Source organism: Rhyacophila brunnea, unplaced genomic scaffold, assembly GCF_057557595.1.
Source record: "Rhyacophila brunnea isolate RB1 unplaced genomic scaffold, BYU_Rbru_1.0 scaffold_8, whole genome shotgun sequence".
Classification (NCBI taxonomy): domain Eukaryota; kingdom Metazoa; phylum Arthropoda; class Insecta; order Trichoptera; family Rhyacophilidae; genus Rhyacophila; species Rhyacophila brunnea.
Window position 1 is genome coordinate 12,716,328 of NW_028233350.1, and position 24,163 is coordinate 12,740,490.

Consider the following 24,163-nt stretch of genomic DNA (forward strand, 5'->3'; position numbering starts at 1 on the left):
CGTGATTTTTATTTATTTATTAGTTCACTCATTAAACAATTTAGATATCTGATATTGTACCTACCTAAGTCTGTGTTTGAAATATAGAAGTATTTTAAAATGTCTAGTTTTACGGGTTAAATTATAAATTGTTATGGAACATAATATATATACGACAACGGATATTTTCATAGATGTTACGTTTATAAATGTTTAGGAAAATACATAAGTAATTCAAACAAATTGCTTATTTTTATGAACTAATTATAACAAACCAATTAAGCTTTTGAAATTTCTTCGTTTTAGCGTACCTATTCATCAGTAGTAATATTGGGTTATCTTCTTATTTTCTGCAAATATATCTGACAAGCATGGTTACTCCCACAGCCTACCTCTTTCAAAAAGTCACCCTTCGCCACTGATGGTTATTAATTATAACCGGAAAAATCAGAACATGAATAAACAGAACAGCCAGTGGAAAAATAAAACATTCATTTTTATCGTTTCTATTTATTAATTAAATACTTATAAAAGAAATATAATATAAATATTTAATATATGTTGGCGTAAAAACCTCTATTTGACAGAATTATTGAACTCATTATTTCGTTGTTCCCATGTCACAAGCATTTTTAGCTTATTGACGAGATATACTTAGCTTGCCTGCAACACCGAGTTGAGTCCCATTTAATTGAGGCTTTCCAGCAACTAGAAATGCATAAATTATTTAATTTGATTTTTTACGGTGTATTAAAAATCTATTCAACATAATGTAGAGATACCTACGGTAATTTCAATATGACGTTTAATATTTTTCCCAAAATGCATAGTTCTGTTTATTCATACAACCATTAATTTAATTAGCTACCATTTTGGTTAGCAATAAGATTCTAGTTAGTTGGCTTAGCTGAAAACATTGGCCTGAAGAAGTTGGTATGAAACTCAATCAAGTGTGCATTTATAATGAGATAAATTTACATTCAAGACACTATGCAAATATTAAACAGTTTCGTATAAGTCGAACTCATTAATTTGTATGTAGTTTGAATAGATAGTTTGTTTTTATTACTCAGTAATAATTTCAATGTAATAATAAAAATAGTGATATGAATTTTCATGGTTCCGATTAGATACCTTGTGTTAGTTTAGCTCCTTATATACCACATTTAGCGGTCATAACTAACTGGGGATATCATATCAATAAAATGTATTGATACTTGGTATCGATATAGTGTCGAATGAAAGTATCTATAAAGAAAAATATACAATTTTTAAGTAATATCACAAAAATGCAGTAGTATTAATAAAAAAATATCATGATAATATAATACTTAGCCCGTTTACACGTGTATGGATTTACGGTACTGTTCGGTTATCAGGAAAACAGCGGTTCCTGTATATCGTTCCTGTAAATAATCCAGAATATCGGCTATTTTCAAAATGTGTTTTCCGCTGTAGGTATTCCTGATAACCGAACGGTACCGGATTTACTGCTGGCAGTATGTATTGTAACAAAAAATACACATGTAAACACGTATTATCGTGCAAATTACAAGATTGCATGCATGAATCAAAAAAATTCAGAAGCTTCTTAATTTTCACGTGACAATTGGATCGTGAAATATCTGCGGTAGAACGATAGTAGCGAACCCATATACGAACCGATAGTAGGTTACCGGTCATGGTTGGATTTGATCATAGAACAGATTAATAAATATAATTTCGATATGCTATATCCCAATACAGTACATTTTGACGCAGGGTTTTGATTGTGTGAGTGTCCCACGAAAATGAATCACGCAATATGGACGTGCAATAGTGTGTGTTGCAACCTTCAGTACACCAATATTAAATGAGCGTCAGTGCGTAAACCGAGAGTAGTCTGTATTCAACGTATGACGTATTCTTGACACGTGTTTAAGTTTTCCCGTATTCTTTCATACTTGAAATCGGTTGCCTGCTTTTCCACACCTGTAGGTATTTCGGTTCCCACTATTTCTGAGTATGTACTATGTTATGTAGTGAACGTATTTCGCACAGATAAAGTCGTATGGTGTCGCTAGTTTTCCAATAAAGTGCTATAATATTGAGGTCATAGGTTGACTGCCTACACATTATTTGTTTGTCAAGCTAATTATGTAATTAAATGAAAATAAACAACAACCGGTTGAAATGTGATTTTGGAACTAGTTTTGATTTCGCAATTGGCACTAGTGAATAAAATTATCATTCGTACAATATTTTCATACTATGGACGTTATTTTGCAAACATTGATAAGTGGAGTGTATCACAGTAGAGTATATTAATATCAAACGTTTTTATCACAAACATAGTTTATCTCATTTTTACAGTCCTTATAATAAACTGTCATGAGTTATAGTGGTTATTATGCACTTATGTGGGATTTTTATTTGACAAGCTGATGTTGATATCTCAATAATAATACGATAATTTATTCAACCTTCAAATTCAAAATGCCATTATTACGCCAATCGCGCAAAAATTAATAGAATAATTATTATTATAGTAACATAAACTCCGTAATACAACTAGGGATTGTAATACCGAATAAAAATACTAATACTCACCTAATTTTCTATTGAATGCCGGTATTCGTGAAATATATGAAAAAGGCAAAAGTATCTACCTATAAATAAATAAATATATAAATAAATCTCTTTAAAATATTAATATTTCATATCACGTATCATTGCTAGTTTCCAAGGGTGTTAAAGGGCAACGGAAGTAAACCAGACATCGCGTAACACCGCAAAAACAGTATCATGTTAAACCTTTTAGGTTAATTAATACATTTTTTTCCACTTTCAATACCGAATATATCGGTATTATCTCATTTAACCGGTATTTCGGTGTCGAAAAATAATGGAATACCGGTTTTAAAATACCGGTATTGCAATCCCTAAGTTAAAAATACTATAATTTCTACTAATTAATAAAATTGGAGTGCTGTCAGTTTCATTTTGTTCGGTTAGAACTCAAAAACTACTGGATCAATGTTGCAATTGAAATTTGCACAGTTTATAGAGCTCATTATTTTATAGTATCAACTCAGTAAGCATTTATATTATTATGTTGCTCCAAACATGAGTTGCAAAAAAGAAATATAAAAACATTTTTTCGATAATGATTGCGATTGTTAAAATTACGAAGTTACTGTAAAAGTGTTCTGTGAGATGACAGTAATATTCTATTGTCACCAATGAATTATATTTATAATAACAGTATTTTACGTTTTTTAAACTTTGTTTTATAGCATTTGGATATTTTTCGGTCAGCCCGAGGACCCACTCCTTCGAGTATCTACCAGTAAATCTGCCTATGAGGTTACTGCTTCAATTTATCAGATTTAAATCACAAAACCTACATAGCTTTCGATTGATAAACCTATCGTAAAATATAAACTGAGAAAAAAGTTGGACTGAGTGGGATTCGAACTCATGTCTTTCACTTTCCGCTGAACGCTTTTACCTCTAAGCTATCGATCCGTCTATGATTCATGAGAATTATTTAATATTAACTATAATCATTATGTAGGTATGTATATTAGGTATTGAAGGTTTTCAGAATTATGTTTTTTTTATAATAAAGAACCTAACATTCTTACAACCAATATTATATAAGTATTCAGTATTGAATAATAATAAAAAATCACTATCGTAAAATCTTAATAATTCTAAAGAATAAAATTACATTGGAAAATACTGCTAATTGTAAATGAGATGATGTCAATCTGTTATTTATATTAAAACGTGTATATATTACGCCGAATGTGCGAAATTGACTATTACATGAAATGGGCAAAATTTCGGCTAATTCATGTAATAGTCAAGCCCGTTGCCTTATTCATGAATTAGGTAAATTATCTGCCGAGTGCGTGAATTCGCCAGGGTATGGAATTCTTAAACTGTCAACATGACAGTAAAAAAAGTAAATTTAATAGGGATGGTTTTATTAGTTATAATTGGACATAATATAATATTATTATTATGAGATTAGTTAGGTTACGTTTTGTAATTCTGAATTCAACTAAATGTCCATTTTGAGGTTAGCTAACAAGTGTCAACAAACTATCAAATCATACTATCACAAACAAACAATCGACCATTGCACGGTTGATACCCAAGCACGAATCAAATCGCGAAAATACCTTTTAATGAAATTCTTCCGTTATCATAATATTATTATAGTTCTAGATTTTTTTTTGTGCATTGCAAATGAATATGAACGTCATTGTAGTTATTGATTGGTATATTTTTATATAATCAATGACATTTGACACATTTGGTTAGTTTGATTAGTTGCAAAAAACACCCCCGGAGCGCGACCATCTATTTTGACCGATGCATAAGCATTTGACACATTTGGTTTAGTTTCAAAAAACACCATGGTAGCATTACTTTCTAATTTGCCCAATGCATGAACTAGGCAGAAAAATTACTGCCGAATTCACTCATTCGGCAGATAGTTTGCCTAATTCGTGAATAAGGCAACGAACTTGCATTTTCATGATTTAGGCAAAATTTTGCCCACTTCATGTAATAGTCAATTTCGCACATTCGGCGTAACATAATTATATTCAATCACACATCACACGTCACGTGCTTTACGGATAAAGATCGTAAATATTCTGCGTTTTTAGCTGATTTTTAAATCTCAATAGTTACAAAAATATATAGGTACCAGCAGCGAAGGGTGGAGGTAGGCTGTTAAGATCCGCCATAAATAGTGCCCATCAAACTTTGTTAATCATACGTATTTGTGTTAATCCTAAACCAAACCATAATAGTTTTGGTATATTTTAGGCGATACGACAAAATTGTGCACACCTTTTCATTCATACTTATTTGTTTTCGTTGGATTAAGAATACATATTACACAAATTGTTGGTTCATTTTTTTTAAATTCATTAAGTCCTTTGGATAATTTTCGATTCTTTATACCTAGATAGATGAGTATATTTTGAATATTATCTAATATGGTCCGGTTTTCGCAGAGTTTTATTGAATTTTAAAAACTAACCAACACCAACTGTAAATTGTAGTCTTATTTCAATGAAAACAAATACGTATGAATGACAAAGTTTAGTATGCACTATTTATGACGGACCTTTAGCCTACTTCCACCTTTCGCCACTGATAGGTACATAATCTTAGAAGGAAGTAAATCATTCTAAAACTCATTTGCTGATATATGGCCATTTAAGTTTAAAATGTGTATACTTAATAAATATTGTTGTGATAACAGTTTTCCATATACTTATTAAATAATATAATGATTCTATCATTATCACTTTATCACGACTCTCTGTTGCAGTAAAAGTACTGACCTTTCCCATCAGCTGTTATGACGTCATACAAAGGTTTATGTTCTTGCAACACGGCCGTGTTTGTTATTTTATTAATATTTAACTTGTTCAATAAAATTTATTCATTTATTATTTAAATTACTACTAACGTATGCTACCAGAATGAATAAGTACCTATGCACATATTATTGTAAAATGTCTATTACTTCAATCACAATATGCTGACTTGCGGTATTTTTTGTTCACTTGTCTTATTTATAACAACATTATTCATATTGATTTTAAAAAGTCACTAGGAAAATTCACTGAGTAATCAATTAAACCAATTTTAATGACGCAATTGTATTACACATTAAATTAGGAATCACTACAGTTTATTTAATTTATGAGAAGAAATGTATACCTATTACATATTACAGTGGCGAAGACTCCATAATAGGCGATTATTTAAAGCCTACCTTCTTAAGAAAAATACTTTTAAATTTTATATTTACATATTAAATAATTTAGTCACATAATAATATATTCAATATGCCCAACGACATCTATTGTATAATTGTCATAATAATTTTACGATCTTTTCCACTATTTCAATAAGCACCATTTATGGCATGTCTCGAAGTTTTAAAAAAATAAGCGACATCTCGTTTCGCTTCACATATTGTATGGATTATGTTCGCGTGAATCGAAAACTTTTTTTATTAGAAGTTTGTTTCTCATAATTTCAAGACGTCTGCGGCGGCCCGTATAAATTGGTAAGCTATTTAAGGAGCGCTTACATTTTACGTAAGTGCACATTTATTAAAAATAATTTAAGTATAAGATAATTTAAAAAAAATTATTTCTATGGGATTCAATCATATATAAATATTGATTGTTGTTAAAAATAATAAATAATTTATCTCGTGATTTTTATTTGTCAGTTAGTTTATTCATAGACTAAGACAATTTATTCAGCCATTTATGTCAGTTGAAATCTTATATTGTATCTAAGTCTGTGTTTAAATATATAAGTATTTTAAAATGCCTAGTTTACGGGTTAAATTATAAATTCTTATGGAACAGATTCACAACAACGGATATTTTCAATATATTTTGAGCGTATCTTGCGTTTATATTTAGGAAAATACATAATTCAAATTAATTGCTTAATTTTATACCATCAGTGAGCTTTTGAAATTTCATCGGTTTTTGTGTACCTACCTATTCATCGGTAGTTATGTCGGATTATCTTCTTATTTCCCGTAAATACATCTAACAAGTGTGCTTTCTCCACAGCCTACCTGCTTCCAAAAGTCACCCTTCGCCACTGACATATTATTATGTAAAATATTCATAATATGAAGATAAATTCATTAATATATTATATTAATGAATTTATCTTCACTTATAAAAAGGTATTGGGTAGGTACATTATTTTTGTGTTTATTGACTAATTATTACTTTGGTATTACTTTGGAATGCACCAATCTTTCAGGACAGATAATATATTTATATTCACAGCTTGACAATAAAGTCTTGTATCATTATGTGACCTATACCAGTGATTTAAGATCCATTTGGTTTAGTGGAACTCTTTAATTATCACCCCATTAAAACCCTATCAGTATGTCAAATATTATGATAGAGATGGCTAAATAATAAAATAAACAGTGATATATCTACTAGTAACTAGACAATGAGTTACCTTAAAGTAGACTTAAAATTCAGCCCTTTACCTACTGTTATTTTGTCTCATATTTTATATGAATGCATTAGATACCATCTCCGCGGAATCTACTAGTATTTCAAAAATTTCTGTACTTACCTAATAAGTTCTTTTCCCACACGCAATGCATGAGCTGCCTACATGCACTAAGCTTCACTGCCAGTAGGGTTAGTGATTTTTTGATTAACGTGGTAATACTTTTGAAAAAACAATAATACAAGACTAGGTGTCAACATATTATTTACTGCTTATACTTCTGATACACATCCCCGTTTCAAATAAATCTCAAGTTGTACTGTTTTTATAAGCTTTTGAGAATAACTCTCACGGAACCACTGACTCGCAAAAACAGTCAAGTAATTTCCATTCCATTTTAGACGTTTTTCATTTTGTAATAAACGACGCTGACCAGACGAGCTAGTACATTGTTTTTCTTGTTTGAATTTTCCTTCATGTTCTTCAGGTTTTTCGTTTTAAGGTGAATACTCCACCTACCAGAGGCCCATATTGGAAAAATACGACGCGTTTTTGCTGTTGATAATTTACTATTTAAGAAATTTATTTAATTTTTCTCTAATGTATTGAAAAGATTTTTGATTAATTCATAGTTTTAATGATTTTTTAATAGTTATATTTAAAAACATCGATTCTTGTAAAAATTATAAATGTCTATACTTAAATTGAAATCCTTTGTTTGTATATCAAATCTAATTTTGGTATGATCATACTATTGAAGCTTGATTTGGTATATTAATTATTGAATAAGGAAAGCATAACGCGAAATTGGACTAACTGCGGGTTTCAAACTCTCGACCCATAGAAGATGCGTGCGAACTTTTTCACGTAGACCGCTCATAATATTATAAGGATAAGTTTCTTGATTTCGATTTAGATTTAATGATATCAAATGAATTCTAAATAAATATGGTAAATAAACATATGGTATGTTTATGTTATATACAGCTACGAAATAGTTGGCCATGAAAATTATGCTAATCCGAATGCAATAATCGCCGACGACAACGGAACATGTCATTGATAATATCATAATGCTATTTTATTATAAAGGTTGATTCATTACACTACTATGCCAGTTAGTGAAATCGGCATACTAAAACCTGCATCATTTTCAATCGATCTAAGGAAGGGCTTGGGATACTAATAAATTGAATTCACGATCAATACGTTGGTATTGTTACGAGTAATAAGAAAATTATATTATATAGAATTATCATTCATAATTATTATTAAGAACTAGATGTATTACAACGTGTTGTATTATGTTTTATATGCTACAAATAGTAAGTAGATTATGTGCCTAACAACAGCTGTATGTATTGCTGTTCGATATAAGTACATAAAAGAATGCGTAACAAAGAAAATAAGTACCTATTCACTCATCGCTTGAAAATTTCCAATGCCGTTTTTCCACGAAGTAAACAGCTGATTTGATCTGTAGTTATGCAGAGCAGGGGTTCCCAACCGGTTTTTGTTTGGGGACACATCTATGAGCAATCGGATCACAGAACAGATAATAAATAGAATTCCGATAGGCTACCAATACAGTAAATTTTGACGCAGGATTTTGAATGTGTGAGAGTCCTACGAAAACGAACTAAGCATTATAGACGTACAATAGTGTGTGTAATACACCAATATTAAATGAGCGTCAATGCATAAACCAAGAGCAGTTGTCAGTATTCGACGTATGACGTACCTATTCTTGACTAGACGTGTTTAAATGTATCCCGTAATTTTCCTTACTCGAGATCGGTTGCCTGCTTCTCCTTATGCGTTAGGTATTTTAGTTCCTATTATATCTTGAGTTCCCTGAATTGGATAGTATGTCCAAACATCCTTGTAGAGAGAGAAAACAATATACTTAGGTTAATAGGTATCTATTATTTTAGATTTTTTGTCGTGTAGGTAATTTTTTTAATGTTAATTACGCTGTAGGCAAGATTGTTTGGCAACAAGCCAGGGCGGGTCCTAGCTTCCTCCATCTCCGTCTACCCTGGACCAGTGTCTTCTAGGTGTCTGCATCTGTCGCTATAATATCATCATTGTTGACACCGTTCAACCACCGGAGTCTGGGCCTGCAAGGGGTTGGGCACTATCCATTCCTGCGTAATGACCCGCCATACATTCTTGTTGAAAGAGGTTGTGGAGCTCTAGGTTATGTCGTATACGCCATTCTTCTTCTTCTTCTGGTGTGGGCCCAAATATCCTACACAGCATCTTTCTCTTAAATTTGTCTTGTTGACTTCAGAATTTTTGTACGATGGAAGAGGATAGCTAGTACAGTTGATTTAGTTTACAGTTGAGACCAACGTAGCACCCGTTTCCTGTGACAGAATATAAATACATATCCGATTTAATAGATACAATTCAGAGACAATTTACATTTTTAAGTACACAGTTTACAGTGTTTACTGTAATAAAAATGAATTCAAAGGTGTACAGAAAGTAAAAAAACGTAAATTATTTTATGGTTATTTTTGTAATTTAAAAACTTCTTTTGTTCTTGTGTGCTTCATTTTCTGTCACTAGATGTTCTTAGTAGCACTACACGCCCTGACTATCGTTTGACTTAGGTTATCTACAGCCAATAAAAACTGTTATTTGGTTTGAATTTAACTTATTAAATCATCTATTGTTAAGTATGTTTGTCTGATCTGCTGGTTACTTTACTATACATTGTTATCATTGTTCATAGAATATCCTCCGATTGATAGAACTGTCAATGAAATCATAACATACTTGTATGTCAAATAACAATATACTGTCTGATATAGTGATATATTTTACATTGATATAAATATAAATACATTATATTAACCCGACTCTCGTTCTAAGATTTGAATTTAATCCAAATGTTACGTATATTGGGACTAGATAATAAGAAAATTAGTTTTTCAAAAGCAGCACAAAACTTTGTAATGTTAAAATGTTAGAGTAAAGAGTAACCCAATGAACACATTGTACACACCGCTACCTGAAAGCAACAGTGGATTAGGTCAAAAATTCTAGTTTCGAGAAATTGAACTTTAATGTTTGTTACATACAAATCAAACCATTTAATATATTCTAATGGATTTAAGTTTTGTACTATTCCATTTGTGTCGTTGTTTGCGACCCGGGTTTCGCCTTTCGGCATCTTCAGGTACTATGTGCACTCACCAAAAGGTAAAAACACACTGACAACGAATACAATTAATTGTAACTTATATAATAAATTAATACAATAAAGTAGGTAAAAACTTTATCACTTAAGTACCTATTAGGTCAAGGATCATAATAAAAAATATATCAAACAAATTATGAATAGTTGAAGTGTTTGTAAAAAACCCCTATAACTATTAATACAATAAATATGCGTATACATCGTCAAAACCCTAATAATAGATCATTAAATAATAATCTATAATACTCGGGTCGCAAAAAACGACTCAAATGGAATAGTACAAAACTTAAATCCATTAGAATTTAAATTCAAATTCCATCAAGTACCTCCTCCGGTCGATAGTATTGACGTTAAATATAATATATTATGTTTATTTTGTTTTTTTTTTCTGCGGTTTATAATATATGATAATGGTAAGATTTTTTTTTATTTAACATCATTAACAGTGGGTTATTTCAGTTATCCCATTGCTCTTTGAAGTTACAGGACATTTTTTAATGAATACGACATTGATATTTTTCTTTTAAATAGGCTATTACAATTTTAATAACAAATCTTAGTGATTCATTATGTATTTATAGCTGTCAGCAATCTATTGGCATACTCACATATCTCAAAATCGTAATTTTTCACTTTATATCACTGTTGCTTTCGGGTAGAGATACATTTTTTTTATGATTGTTTATAGGTTATTGTAACACTATCGAAAATATAAGGTTGTGACGTTTATGTAAATTATTCTACGGCGACTCTTGCTTAGAACACCGAACGTTTATTTAAAATATTTTTTTCTTTGAATTGCAGGTAAACACTTTCTATGATCGTGCTAAGTTTCCTGTTCATCTAGAGGAGTTAGGAGTACCTTCAAGATGATGTCTCATGCTACCAAGAAGGTCGCCCCGGACGGTGGTTGGGCGTGGATGGTCTGCCTTGGGGTGTCCATGGTCAATGTAAGTAAATTTATCACTCTGTTACCTACTTTCAGTTATCTGCGTTATTGTAGCCATATTAAACTACCAGCTACACATACACACAATCGATATTATTAACTACTAGCTGAGCCAGCTGGCTCTCGCCAGTCTGTCTCGCTAGGTCTTGCAGACAGCTTTTCGTCATAGTGACTTGGTGTTGGATTTTAATATAATAATTGTAAAGAGTGTATAGACGGCGCCATAGTTTTCTCTTAGGGATGGATTTTCATTCACGTCAGACAGTTGAAAATTTAGCTGATTTGTCAGTTTTACGATCTGCATGTCGTCACTGCCAATACAAATTTGGAGTCATGTGCGTGTTCTATTCTGGAGTCTGGCCTTCTCAATATCGTCTGACACCATTTCAGGCTGCTAGGCTTAGCAGAACAGCTGGCAATCGCCAATTGCTACCACTGTTATTTTAATTTTAATACAATAAATGTGTAGGTATATGCTTTTAAATATGATAAATAATTATACATCTCAATTGTGATTATCATAAATAGCGATCCAATATAACGCGAATATTAATCTCTTACGGGTCCCATGTACATAATAGAAAAAGGTTAGCAGCATAAAATATAAATTTAAACATTATTTTGTTTCATTGTCTATAAAAAATAAATGCTTGGAATCATAGAATAATATTTTAAAAATCATATTTTGATTTAAAAATTAACCTTAAACAATATAGTTTCCCGGTGCGGGACATTCATATCGACACAAATGTTGATAAATAATGAAGCAATACATATTATATCTGATAAGAATAGGAATTTATAAAACCTAAAGATGTGGAATCAGCTTAAAGAAGCCTTCATCCAGCAGTGGATTGATACAGGTTATATGACCAAGAAGAGTAGAATTAGGTTGGGATAACCTTCATCCAGCAGTGGATTAATCTCGGTTGATGATGATAATGACGATATTATGAATGGGTAAATATAATATCAGCAATTTTGATAAATATAGCAATTCATATGACCGACAGAAATTCAAACAACTTAAGAGAGGCCTTCATCCACCGGTGGATTGATTCAGGCTCATAATGATAATGGAAATATAAATAGATATAATATAATATCACCGATTTTGATAAATACAGCAATTCAAATGACAGAAAGGAGTAGAATCAGGCATGGGAGGCCTTTATCCAGCAGTAGGTGGGTTCAGGTCAATGATGATAAGGAAGATAGAAATAGGTATAATATAGTAGTAGAATCAGGTTGCGGAACCCTCCATCCAGCAGTGGATTGATTCTGGTTGATGATGATGACAATATGAATATGTAGATAAATGCAATATCACCGATTTTGATAAATACAGAAATTTATATCACAGAAAGGAGTAGAATCAGGCTAAGGAGGTCTTTATTAAGCAGTGGATTGGTTCAGGTCGATGATGATGATGATGACGATATGAATATGTAAATAAATATAATATCACCGATTTTGATAAATACAGAAATTCATATGACAGAAAGGAGTAGAATCAGGCTAGCGAGGTTTTTATTAAGCAGTGGATTGGTTCAGGTCGATGATGATGATGATGACGATATGAATATGTAGATAAATATAATATCTCCGATTTTGATAAATACAGCAATTCATATGACAGAAAGGAGTAGAATCAAGCTAGGGAGGTCTTTATTAAGCAGTGGATTGGTTCACGTCGATGATGATGATGATGACGATATGAATATGTAGATAAATATAATATCTCCGATTTTGATAAATACAGCAATTCATATGACAGAAAGGAGTAGAATCAAGCTAGGGAGGTCTTTATTAAGCAGTGGATTGGTTCAGGTCGATGATGATGATGATGACGATATGAATATCTAGATAAATATAATCACCGATTTTGAGAAATACAGCAATTCATATGACAGAAAGGAGTAGAATCAGGCTAGAGAGGTCTTTATTAAGCAGTGGATTGGTTCAGGTCGATGATGATGATAATGATAATGACGATATGAATATGTAGATAAATATAATCACCGATTTTGATAAATACAGAAATTCATTTGACAGAAAGGAGTAGAATCAGGTTAGGGAGGTCTTTATTAAGCAGTGGATTAATCCTGGTTGATGATGATGATGATGATATGAATATGCTGATAAATATAATATCACCGATTTTTATAAATACAGGGATTCATATGACAGAACGGAGTAAAACCAGGCTAGGGAGGTCTTTATTAAGCAGTGTATTGGTTCAGGTCGGTGTGATGATGATGATGATGATGATGAAGATATGAATATGTAGATAAATATAATATAACTGATTTTGATAAATACGGAAATTCATATGACAAAAAGGAGTAGAATCAGTCTATGGAGGTCTTTATTAAGCAGAGGATTGATCCTGGTTGATGATGATGATGATAACAATATGAATTTGAAGATAAATATAGTATTACTGATTTTGATAAATACAGCAATTCATATGACAGAAAGGAGTAGATTCGGGCTAGGGAGGCCATTATCCAGCAGTGGATTGGTTCAAGTCGGTGATGATAAGATGGATAGAAATATGTATAATATCACAAATTCGTTAAACCAATAGTAGAAGAATCAGGTTGCAGAACTCTTCATCCAGCAGTGGATTGATCCTGGTTGATGATGATAATGATTATGATGACGATATGAATATGTAGATAAATAGCATTAGAAATTCAATACTGTCAAGAATACAATCAACGTAGAGAGGCCTTCATCCAGCAGTGGATTTATTGAGGCTCGTGATAATAATGGCATTATAAATAGATAGGTAGATAATAATATAATATCACTGATTTTGATAAATATAACAATTCATGTGTAAGTAAGGAGTAGAATAAGGCTGAGGAGGCCTTCATCTAGCAATAGATGGGTCAAGATTGATGATGATAGGGACGATAAAAATAGGTAGATATTATACAATATCACACATTTTGATGACTATAACAATTCGTATTAATTTCTTTTATTGTTTGCAATGGCAACTTTGTTAGTTTAATATGACTGATCTATGGAAATTAGTAGCCTAGGTAATTATTCAATAAAAAAAGATTGAGTGAACAGCCACAAAGTATTTTAAAAAAATCAAATTTGGAATATCACGTTATCTATGAAATGGCCGTCAGTGGCGTACCCCGCTGTCAAAAGATATTATACGTAGTAAATTGTACCAAGATTATGGTTTTTTCACCGGAAAAAAGTGCGCCAATGCCTACATTACGATATTTGAATAAAAATAATCGAATCCGTTTGTCAAATAAAGGATTAGAAGGTCTTAAGCGACGAAGACGTCATTCTGTGAGGCGTAAACAGTAAATATGGCGATTGTATACGGTGTGTAAGAAAATATCGGCTATAAACGTCACGTACATGTAAAATCATGGAAAATTTCTGAAATGTGTTCAATTCAATCGGTAGATGAATCGGTAGCGCACATTTCGAAGTGAAGATGTAAAAATAACAATAAATGTCGCTTAAATGAGCTGTTAGTGCATTTTCCAAAATCTCTTAGGATAATAATATATAGGAGATTCTCGGCCATGCTGGGTCGACTCTGCAGAACAATGCATCGATAATCATAGCGATCTGTTTAGTGAGTGAAACTGTTTTGTTCTCTTGCCTCCTTTAAAATAATTTGGTCTGATGCCGTATAAGTATTATACATTTAAAAAAGGGTAACTTAATTATATACGTAATTAAATTATTTTCCGCCATTCAGTGATCGCCTGCTATTGGTTGGTAGGTACTAGGGTCGTCATATCGAAAGATAAAGTAACGATACCTGGTATCCGTACCGTATTGAAAGAAAGTATCGAAGTATCGGTTAAAAAAACTGATACTGTGTTTGACTCCCCAGCCCTATTTGGACCATCACATATTTTATATTAGTTCTATATTATTACATCTATAGCAATAGGTCTATTGTAAAGTAATTTTAGGTCTATCTCGGTCGTAGTCGTACATGGCAAGATCGTTTTCATTCGTTTGTACATATGTAAAAAGCGTTAAGCGGGTTTATACTTCTATCTAAGCTAACAATAAAATAAGAAACTTGCAATTTATTACAATTTTATTGGTAATTCACATTTGAAATTATTTTAATTATTGAATCTAAAAACATTAAAAAGAAAAGTGAATATTAAAAAATATGCTTATTGAAAATCTCTCACAACCAATCGTCGCTATAGGATTGGTTTCCCGAATATCCGTTTTTGTCGTAATCGACCTCTTAATGCAGAATGTTTTTTTGTATCTAATTGGACGAGAACCATCCCTTTCTTTAAATTACTTTGTAATGGTAATGAATACATCATTCATATGCTGTAAAAATAACAATTTAAATATATCCATGTATTTAAATATAGGATTATGAAATTTGTTTTTCGTCTCCTGAACATTTGGTCTATTCGGGAAACCAATCCTACAGCGACGCAATGTCAATAGACCCAATTTCACGTCGCAACCCATACTTTAAAAACTCCTGATTTGAAATACTTATCTGTGATTGATTAATTATTAATGAATGAATAATTAAAATAAGTTAGTCCTGTGAGTGGACATATATTAAATAAATAAACAATAAAGTCAGTTATGGCGATCATATCGGAAAAATACGAACCTTGCAATTTGAAACACTTTTTTCAGAACTTTAAAGTGTTTAACTAAGTAAGTATCTAAAAACATTAAAAAGAAAAGTTTTTTTTATTTGTGTTACAAAATATGAATTCGTTAAACGTTAAAGGATCCCATTTTATTGTCATATTACTTTGTGGTCATGTTTATTATTTAAATTTAGTTTATTAAATTTTCTCTAATGTAATTAATAGTACTTAATAAAAAGATATTTGTTTTAAAAAAAAACATCGATTTATATAAAAAATATAAATGTGTAGGTATAACTTGAAATTCTTTTTTATTTGTATCACATCTAATTTCGGTATGAATTATTGATCAAGTACAATATTGTTGCTCGATGTTTTGCGCCCACGTGTTGACACAATATCATTGAAGTTATCTGAGTGAACACCTAACAAACATTTGTCTTTAAAACAAACTATTAAGAATCATCTTCTAGAGGTGGCCAACATCCACACCGTATTTTAGAACCACCAAAAATGAATGTATGTCTCTGAATATTCTAAGGCGAGGCGTGGTTCTTCAAATAGAGAGCATAGCTTTAAATTCACACACATCTATTTTCGTACTGATACACTATTTCCGACAGAGGGCATAGTATTTCTGACACGATTTTGTTTGGAATCATATTTTGAAGAGATATGTAACTTTTCTTAGTTTTGTTATTATAAATTTATCTCAATTAATAAATTTATCTCAATTAATAAATTTATCTCAATTAATAAATTTATCTCAATTATTATGAGTAGTCCACAAAAGTAATAGTTATTAAATATACATTTATTTTGTCCATAAATCACCTACAGTGACGTCCCTAGACAAAATGCCGCCCCTAGGCAATACCAAAATGCCGCCCCATTTTTTACAGTATTTTTTATCACCCTTTCATGACTCCAATATCTAAGTAATGTGTTGTTGTATGGATACATTACTAACAAATTATATACCATGCGAGGTATCCATAAAAGCACATAGAAAAAAAAAACAATTATATATGTATCACTAAATCCTTTTTAAATGCCATCTATACTTCAATAGACAATATTGCGAGTCCACGGTTTCAGATTCATTTAAAAATATACCTGACAACTTTCAAAACTCGGGAATAATCGGCAAAAATATTTGGATAAATCTATTAGGTAATTATGTACCTACCTATAATTCAAATATAATTCGCAAATCTGCATGTGTCATTGCTGGTCATCAAGGACGTGACGTCCAAGGACAACTGAGTAAATTAGACATCGCGAGCCGACAAAAAAAATATAGCCCTCTTAAACTTTTTATGTTAATACATTTTGTTTCCAACCCCAGAAGCTGAATTTTTTAATGAAATATATTTTAGTTTTTACTAAGTAGGTATATGTACATATTTCTATATATCAGAAATGATTTTCCTCGATTTGCCGCCCTTCAAGCAACTGCCGCCCCCAAGCGACGCTCAATCTGCCTACCCCCACGGGACGTCACTGATCACCTACATAATAAACCATTTCTTTTATTCAACGAATACTTCACAAGATTTGATAATGTAACATGCTATTATATTGAACATACATAACTTGAAAACACCTCAGGTATCGCGCCAATATGCTTTAACCAAAGTTGTCAAAGTTCAAGTAGACGTTTAGACAATTAATATTCCTTGATTTAAAACACAAAAACCGATAGTCAATAATATCGCAATTTGACAAGCATTTCATGTAGAATCTACTAGTTTAAAATATCGTAATTAAGTAGGAGACCTGTAGCTTAATTGGTTAAAGCATATTGGCGCGATACCAGTGTATATAAGGGTTCGAATTCCGTCAGGCGTCGTATTTTTTTCAAATGTGATTTTTTCTAGTAGGTATATTGGAGGTGTTTTCTAGTCACCCACGTAAATATAGATACACAGTGTTGTTATTGGTGATTGTACGTAAAAAAAGATCAATAATCTCGTACCTATCTATCTGATATCTAAGTACCTATCTCCTTTTTGGGAAGTGGGATTATTTATAATAATATACCATCACTAACCTACTTACAATATAGCTACATTATATCCGTAATAAAAAACAATGCTAACATTTATATTGCATCGTATAATATAATTTTATTAGTACTTACCTGTATTAAAACAGCTTAGAAATAAATACATAATATATTACTCGCTCATTAAAAATGTGATTGGCAATAAAAGATAAAAACGTTGTTAAAGTCATATTGCAATAAATAATTCTTAACATTTTAATCTAGAGATGTGGTCTCCAAAATAAGCATATAAGGTACTTTTGAAATTTAAATCATCTGTCCACACGTATTACGTAATACTATGTATTATCTACTTAAACTATGTATTCATAGGTACAAACTTGACTAATTAGTAACTATTACATATACGAGGGTAGCCGTTTAGATTTCGGGAACAACAAACAAAAACGATTTTTTTATCAATGAAAACAGTTTTATTGTTTTTCAAAACATTCACCACGATAATTAATACACTTTTCCATGCGTTTGAACCAATCTGAAAAGCATTTTTGCCACATTGCAGGAGGTAACTCCAAAACATGGTATTTGAATGCATCAACCTAAAACCTCGCTAAACCAGCAATATACCGTAGTTTTTGATGGTGCCTCATCGCCATATAAAGCACTAAGTTCAGCGATGCACTGTTCCCGCGACAATCCACTTCGAAAGTTGTGAAAAATAATCGCACGAAAATTTTCACGAGTTAATTTCATTTTTTGGCCGAGATAAATTTTTCAAATTAATTTAAAAAAAAAACAATAAGCGTCCGTTTGTTAAAACGTTCTGAGTACTTTTGTCGTTAAAATGTCAAACTTAAAAATACAGAAGTCAAATTGCACCTAGCAACACCAGTGTTGCCAATTCCCGAAATATGAACGGCTACCTATATATATATGCAGATGTATTTATAATGAATTATATAAACTAAACGTAAAAAATACTACATTGGACCATCACATAAAACCAAAACTTAAAAAGGATGGGGAGAGTAGTATTTATTCGCTTTCTTTAGCATCAGAAAAATGTTTACTACTTTGGGGATCGATGTGGGTGTAAGCAGGTTAGTTGATTGAGGCAGAAGTGGTGTAGATGGGTGTAGATGTTTATTGTCTTGATGCAGAGTACACAGAGTTACAATAGTAGGAGTAAAAATTAACGGTGCAGAGTAATCGCGGTGAGCTCGTGCTCAGACCGAGCCGCAATCCGATAGATAACGACTACCGATCTACTGTTAATATAATACTGAGAGCTAATGACGGAGTAACGGTTGACTGTGTCGAGTGACCGGACTCGAGTGGAGTAGTGAGTCGAGTGACGGACTCAAGATGAGTGGTGGCGAGTTATGGATCGTCCTCGTTATTTATATAAACGAAATCAATAAATTACAAGAGACATTATTGCAATTAAATAAATCATAATAGACACTGTTGATCTAGGTTATGATTGAGTAAATGCTGACAAACGCTTCTGCCACTTTGATTTGTTTTGATATAAAACATAAATATTTAAGTGTGTCACACTCATAATGCTGAGTGGTACGATTACTACACTACTTTGTACTTTGTCAATTCCATTCGAAAGCATTATCAAAAGTTTTACCTCTGAGTTTCTTTCCATCTCCATAGTGGAAAACCAAGACTCGCATATTATATAACTAAGTAGAATAAAACAATTATATTTCCGTCCAGATGAAAGGCAATACAGATTCTGCAGTTAAGACAATACTCCGCAGTAAAGAACCAGATTGAAAAAACTATCAGATCTGTTTTTAGTGAAAGGCCGTCAGAAAAAATAATAATAAATAAATTCCACGTGAATTACCGGTAGCTCGTGAGCATCGGGTTGGCAGCCGCTGATCTAGAGTGTAGTTTGCGAAACTTTGTCCGACCTACTTAGATCTCATATCAGTTAAAATATAGGTTTTTTGTTGTGTCAATACTAAGTAATAGAACAATCTCCGAATGTTGCCCAATCGAACATTCAATTGAATGCGAAGTTTAGTATGGATAGAAAAAATATTCTATAGGTAGTATGTCCGACAGACATTATTCTGTTCTTATGTCTGTCTTATAAATTGGCCAGCGTCATACCTTCAAAATTTGCCTATGTATTTATTTATTTAAGAAAACATTTGGACATAACAATTCTAAATTCAAGACGTTACAACATGAGATTTACATTATAACAAATTGTTATCCTCACAAGTGAGAAGAAGAAAATATATATTTTAAAAAAATAGTGCATAGCACGTCACTGAAATTGTCTATGTCTTTGTGGAGCACATTGACTAGTTTTGCACCTCCCGCTAATGGTACCTGATGGGCTTGACACGAGGAAACGGTTCCGACCCAGAATAGATCACGTAGGTAATTGACAGGCGCATGTATATTCAAATACTTTAGGACACCAGGATTGGAAACCACCCCTCGCGATTACAGGCAAACATGTCTCAAGAGCAGAAGTGACCTACGAGATTCAGGAGAGTGAAAAGTAAACATGCGTTGTAAAAGGGCAGTCGGAAAATAATCATGTTGAGTAGTCACATAATGACTAATGTTGACGTCCTCAAACATATGGAAAACATCGAAAAATTCTGCGTTGCATCAAAACTAGAAAATTACAGTACCAATATGAGAGGACAAGGGCACAACATTTCTCACCTCACTATCAATGGTATACATACATTACGCAGCATTTAGTGGTTTTATAATCGTTGCAAGTATAGCTCCATCGAACTGTCCCGGGTAGCAAAACGGTAAAATGTGGTGACCTACCCCCGATAAAGAATGCCATAAGATTAAGAAGAATAAGAATGTATTCACCCTTTGTGGATGAGTGATAGATAATATCTAGGTAACAATAAACTGCCCTTTGGCTCCGGACGAATACGGGGAGAAATCACATTAAAGAGGGATGCAATGTTTTTAGTTGGGGAGATCAGGTATTATAATTTTAAGAAAATAGAGTGAATTATAATGACATAAATATTTGTCGTACGAGGTTTGCGGATTATTCAGGCTCAGACTTCTACCATACTTTCCCATTTATTTATTATCGACCTATGTATTTAAGGCACCTTTTGTCCCATTTAAAAAAGGACATACAAATTTTTTTCGCATTTAAATTCTTCTATGCGTGACAGTAAAGGTTTACTAATTAAATATTTTGAATAATATCTAATAAAAATTAAATATAATACATAGTAAAGCTGAAAAAATGGTTACCTACTGAGGTTATGATTTATCTCTAGGTGATTTCTCATTGCAGGTTGATTTGTAGTAAGTAAATAGAGATAAAAAAATATATTACAAGAATAAGCAAAGGTTTTTGTACAAAGTTATATTTAGTTGAGTGATAACGTAAAATTCATATCGTTGTTGAACTGTTTAAACAATATGACAGTTTTGTCAAAATATATATTTTTATTATTTTATGTTCGTTTACATTAGACGGCATTGTTGAGTAAAAAACCCATAATGTTTTCTATATCACCATAATTTAAAAAAAAAAAACCTCCGATGTGATATCTTATACATATTTTATTAAGACCGTGATCCCTGCAATGTACATAATATTACATCAGAGCTTTTATAAACAGTACTTGATGATGGTCAGTCCTTATTGTCTGTTATTATTAGTGATAGGTATAGAGAATTCAAAGATTATAAAGCAGTTTTTTGTCTCTCCTGTAAAATTTGTCACATCAGAAGTTTTGACAACTAGATATAACAGTATATAGATATAAATAAACTATCAACATAAGGCAGTCATTTTCCTATTTATGTATAAACAATGTGTACAATGTTGTTGATGGAGGGAGTATCAATATTTATAATATGTACTTATACAATTATTCAACCATAGTCCGAGTTTGATATCAACAATATAATATATTTAGACTATTTATAGAGTATATAAAGACTCAAATTACTTTGCAAACAATGTTAAAAAGGCACTTTAAAAAGTTATTTTCAGACCTAGTCACGTATAATATTATAAATCTATAGTCAAACGTGAGACATGGTTCAGTGATGAAATTCGTGTTTTAAGTATTGATTAGCTGTATTATTACTTATTAGTTATTAGTATTACTTTATTTCAGTTGGTAGGTACGCAATGTTACCATTTGATTTGTGAATGTATAATGTATGTATCTATTATTAGCAGTTGCCAATCCGCTATTCACGTGGTATCGAACTGTTGATGAATTTAGTGTTGTGACAATCATTTAATGATGATGAATGAATTAGAAGAATATTAAGAACTCTATTTTGTTGATTGTAACCTTAGCGAATATAAGTGTGATCTCGTCACAGAAGAACTTTTGCTGACGCACTTTTGTGAACCGCAAACTCTACCAGCGGTGGCAACCGGCAACAACCTACACGTACATTTTTGCAGTCCATACGTCATGCTTGACCATATTAATATAACATGAATTGTGAATTATATAACAAAAATAAATTTGATGTGAATAAAACAATTATTAATAATGTTATATACCTTATTTCCTTAAAAAAATATTAAATATTGTGGTAGTATTTTTCCTTGTAATAAGGGTGATTTTTGGAAATTTTCGTCAATGTATTTGCCTTATTCTGCAGAACGTGTCCACTTTAGTCTTTAGTTTAGATATTGTATGGGATGACGTATATACGGATAATGGGGGGGGGGGGCTGACAGGGCAATATTAACAGTACAATTATGTATAGAATATTTAATAATTCCCTCCCCATCCTCACCGTATGGATATTAATGGAGAATAATAACAACTATTAATACCTACTATTTTTTTTTTGAATGAGATCACATGGGCTTCCACAGAGTGGAGGTTTGTATAAACAGCTTTTCTTTATACGAGAAATGGTTGCCAGCCACTTGTTCAACCTATTAGGTCCATACTGACTGATACACAAATTGGAAAACAATATATGTGTACTTGCCAAACCCAGGATTCGAACCTGGGACCTTCCACGCTATTGGCCGACGGCCATCGTGGGTGTTTAAACTACTATTTAAAACTTTTTAATCAAAATGACGTTGAGAATTAGAAATATATACTTAAGTAGGTAGGTACTTAATTATAAATATTTTTAAATAAAATATATGAATTTTACGTAGGTATATCTACAAATAATAATACTTAATAATATAAATTACATAAATATAAGTAATATAAAGAATAATAATAACATATAAATTTATTCAATCTGGTTTTTGGTGGTGTATTTCTTCGATTAATTTTTACTTAGTTAATAATATTATGAATGCGTGTTAAAATTCCTATTTAGATACAATTGGCGAGTCTAGTATTTGGATCTAATTATGCTGATTATTGGAAATAATAGTTATTCGCATAAATACGTATGTACATTATATATTATGATTTTATCTTACGTGTACCACAAGTTTAGCCCATATTGGTGTTTCACAAACTTCCGATATAGTTGGACAAAAAAATGTATAGAGGGTGAAATAACATAATATACGTAGGTATGTAATTTTGAAAAACAATCAACTAATCCCTAAATTCAAATAACAATCCCTAAATTCCATTTACGCACCGGTATAGATACCGCAAACTATCTCGCCGAAGTAAAAGCACTCTTTATAAGACACTGTCTTGTAAAGCCAGTGCTCACCTACGCATCGGAAACCTGGACATTAACTCTGCGAAATGAACGAGCCCTGAATATTTTTGAAAGAAAAATTCTCCGCCGTATATATAAACCGATCAGGGATGGCACCAATTGGAGAAGATATAATGCTGAGCTCTACGGGCTGTACGAAGACTGCGCTGGCTAGGATTGGAAAGCGGCCACACTGGATAGGGACAGGCGGAGGGAGCTGTTGGAGGAGGCCAGGACCCACACCGGGTTGTCGCGCCCCTGATGATGATGATGATAGATACACGTTGAACACTACTCTATATTATTATAATGAATGAATTCAATGCCATTAATTTCTTGGAATCGATTGACCCTCAGTAAAGAGAAATCGATAGATTGTATGCAATTAAATGAGCACGTATATAAGTAAATTATTATGGCTTCTACGACATTAATGTCTATCTATCATTAGCTTTCAAGCAATGTCAACATAACTCGTAATCCAAATTACGGTACTTATATCAATATACCTAATATACTGATAGATTTCACTTTTAATTTTATTTTCTGTATAAATTAACCTGAATTTAATTAGCGGTAATAAATAAATTAAATTTTTAGTTAGATAGTTAATTAGTAGTTAAATTATTCATAATACATGTGGTGGAGAAATACAGGAAGAAACCCACATTCTCTCGTAATGTACAGGTTACTCTATTCAATCAGGTGTTGGA

General features: G+C 31.8%; 1 protein-coding gene across 4 annotated transcripts in view; it reads left to right on the plus strand.

Moving 5' to 3' along the window:
• The window catches only part of LOC147063932 (monocarboxylate transporter 9), a 125,971-nt gene that overhangs the window by 84,754 nt on the left and 17,054 nt on the right, over positions 1-24,163 (plus strand). For all 4 annotated transcript variants that reach the window (XM_085958567.1, XM_085958568.1, XM_085958570.1 and 1 more), the window contains exon 2: positions 11,003-11,148. In XM_085958567.1, coding sequence (XP_085814693.1) covers positions 11,068-11,148 — 81 coding nt within the window. In that variant the 5' untranslated portion in view covers positions 11,003-11,067. The remainder of the gene's footprint in view (positions 1-11,002; positions 11,149-24,163) is intronic.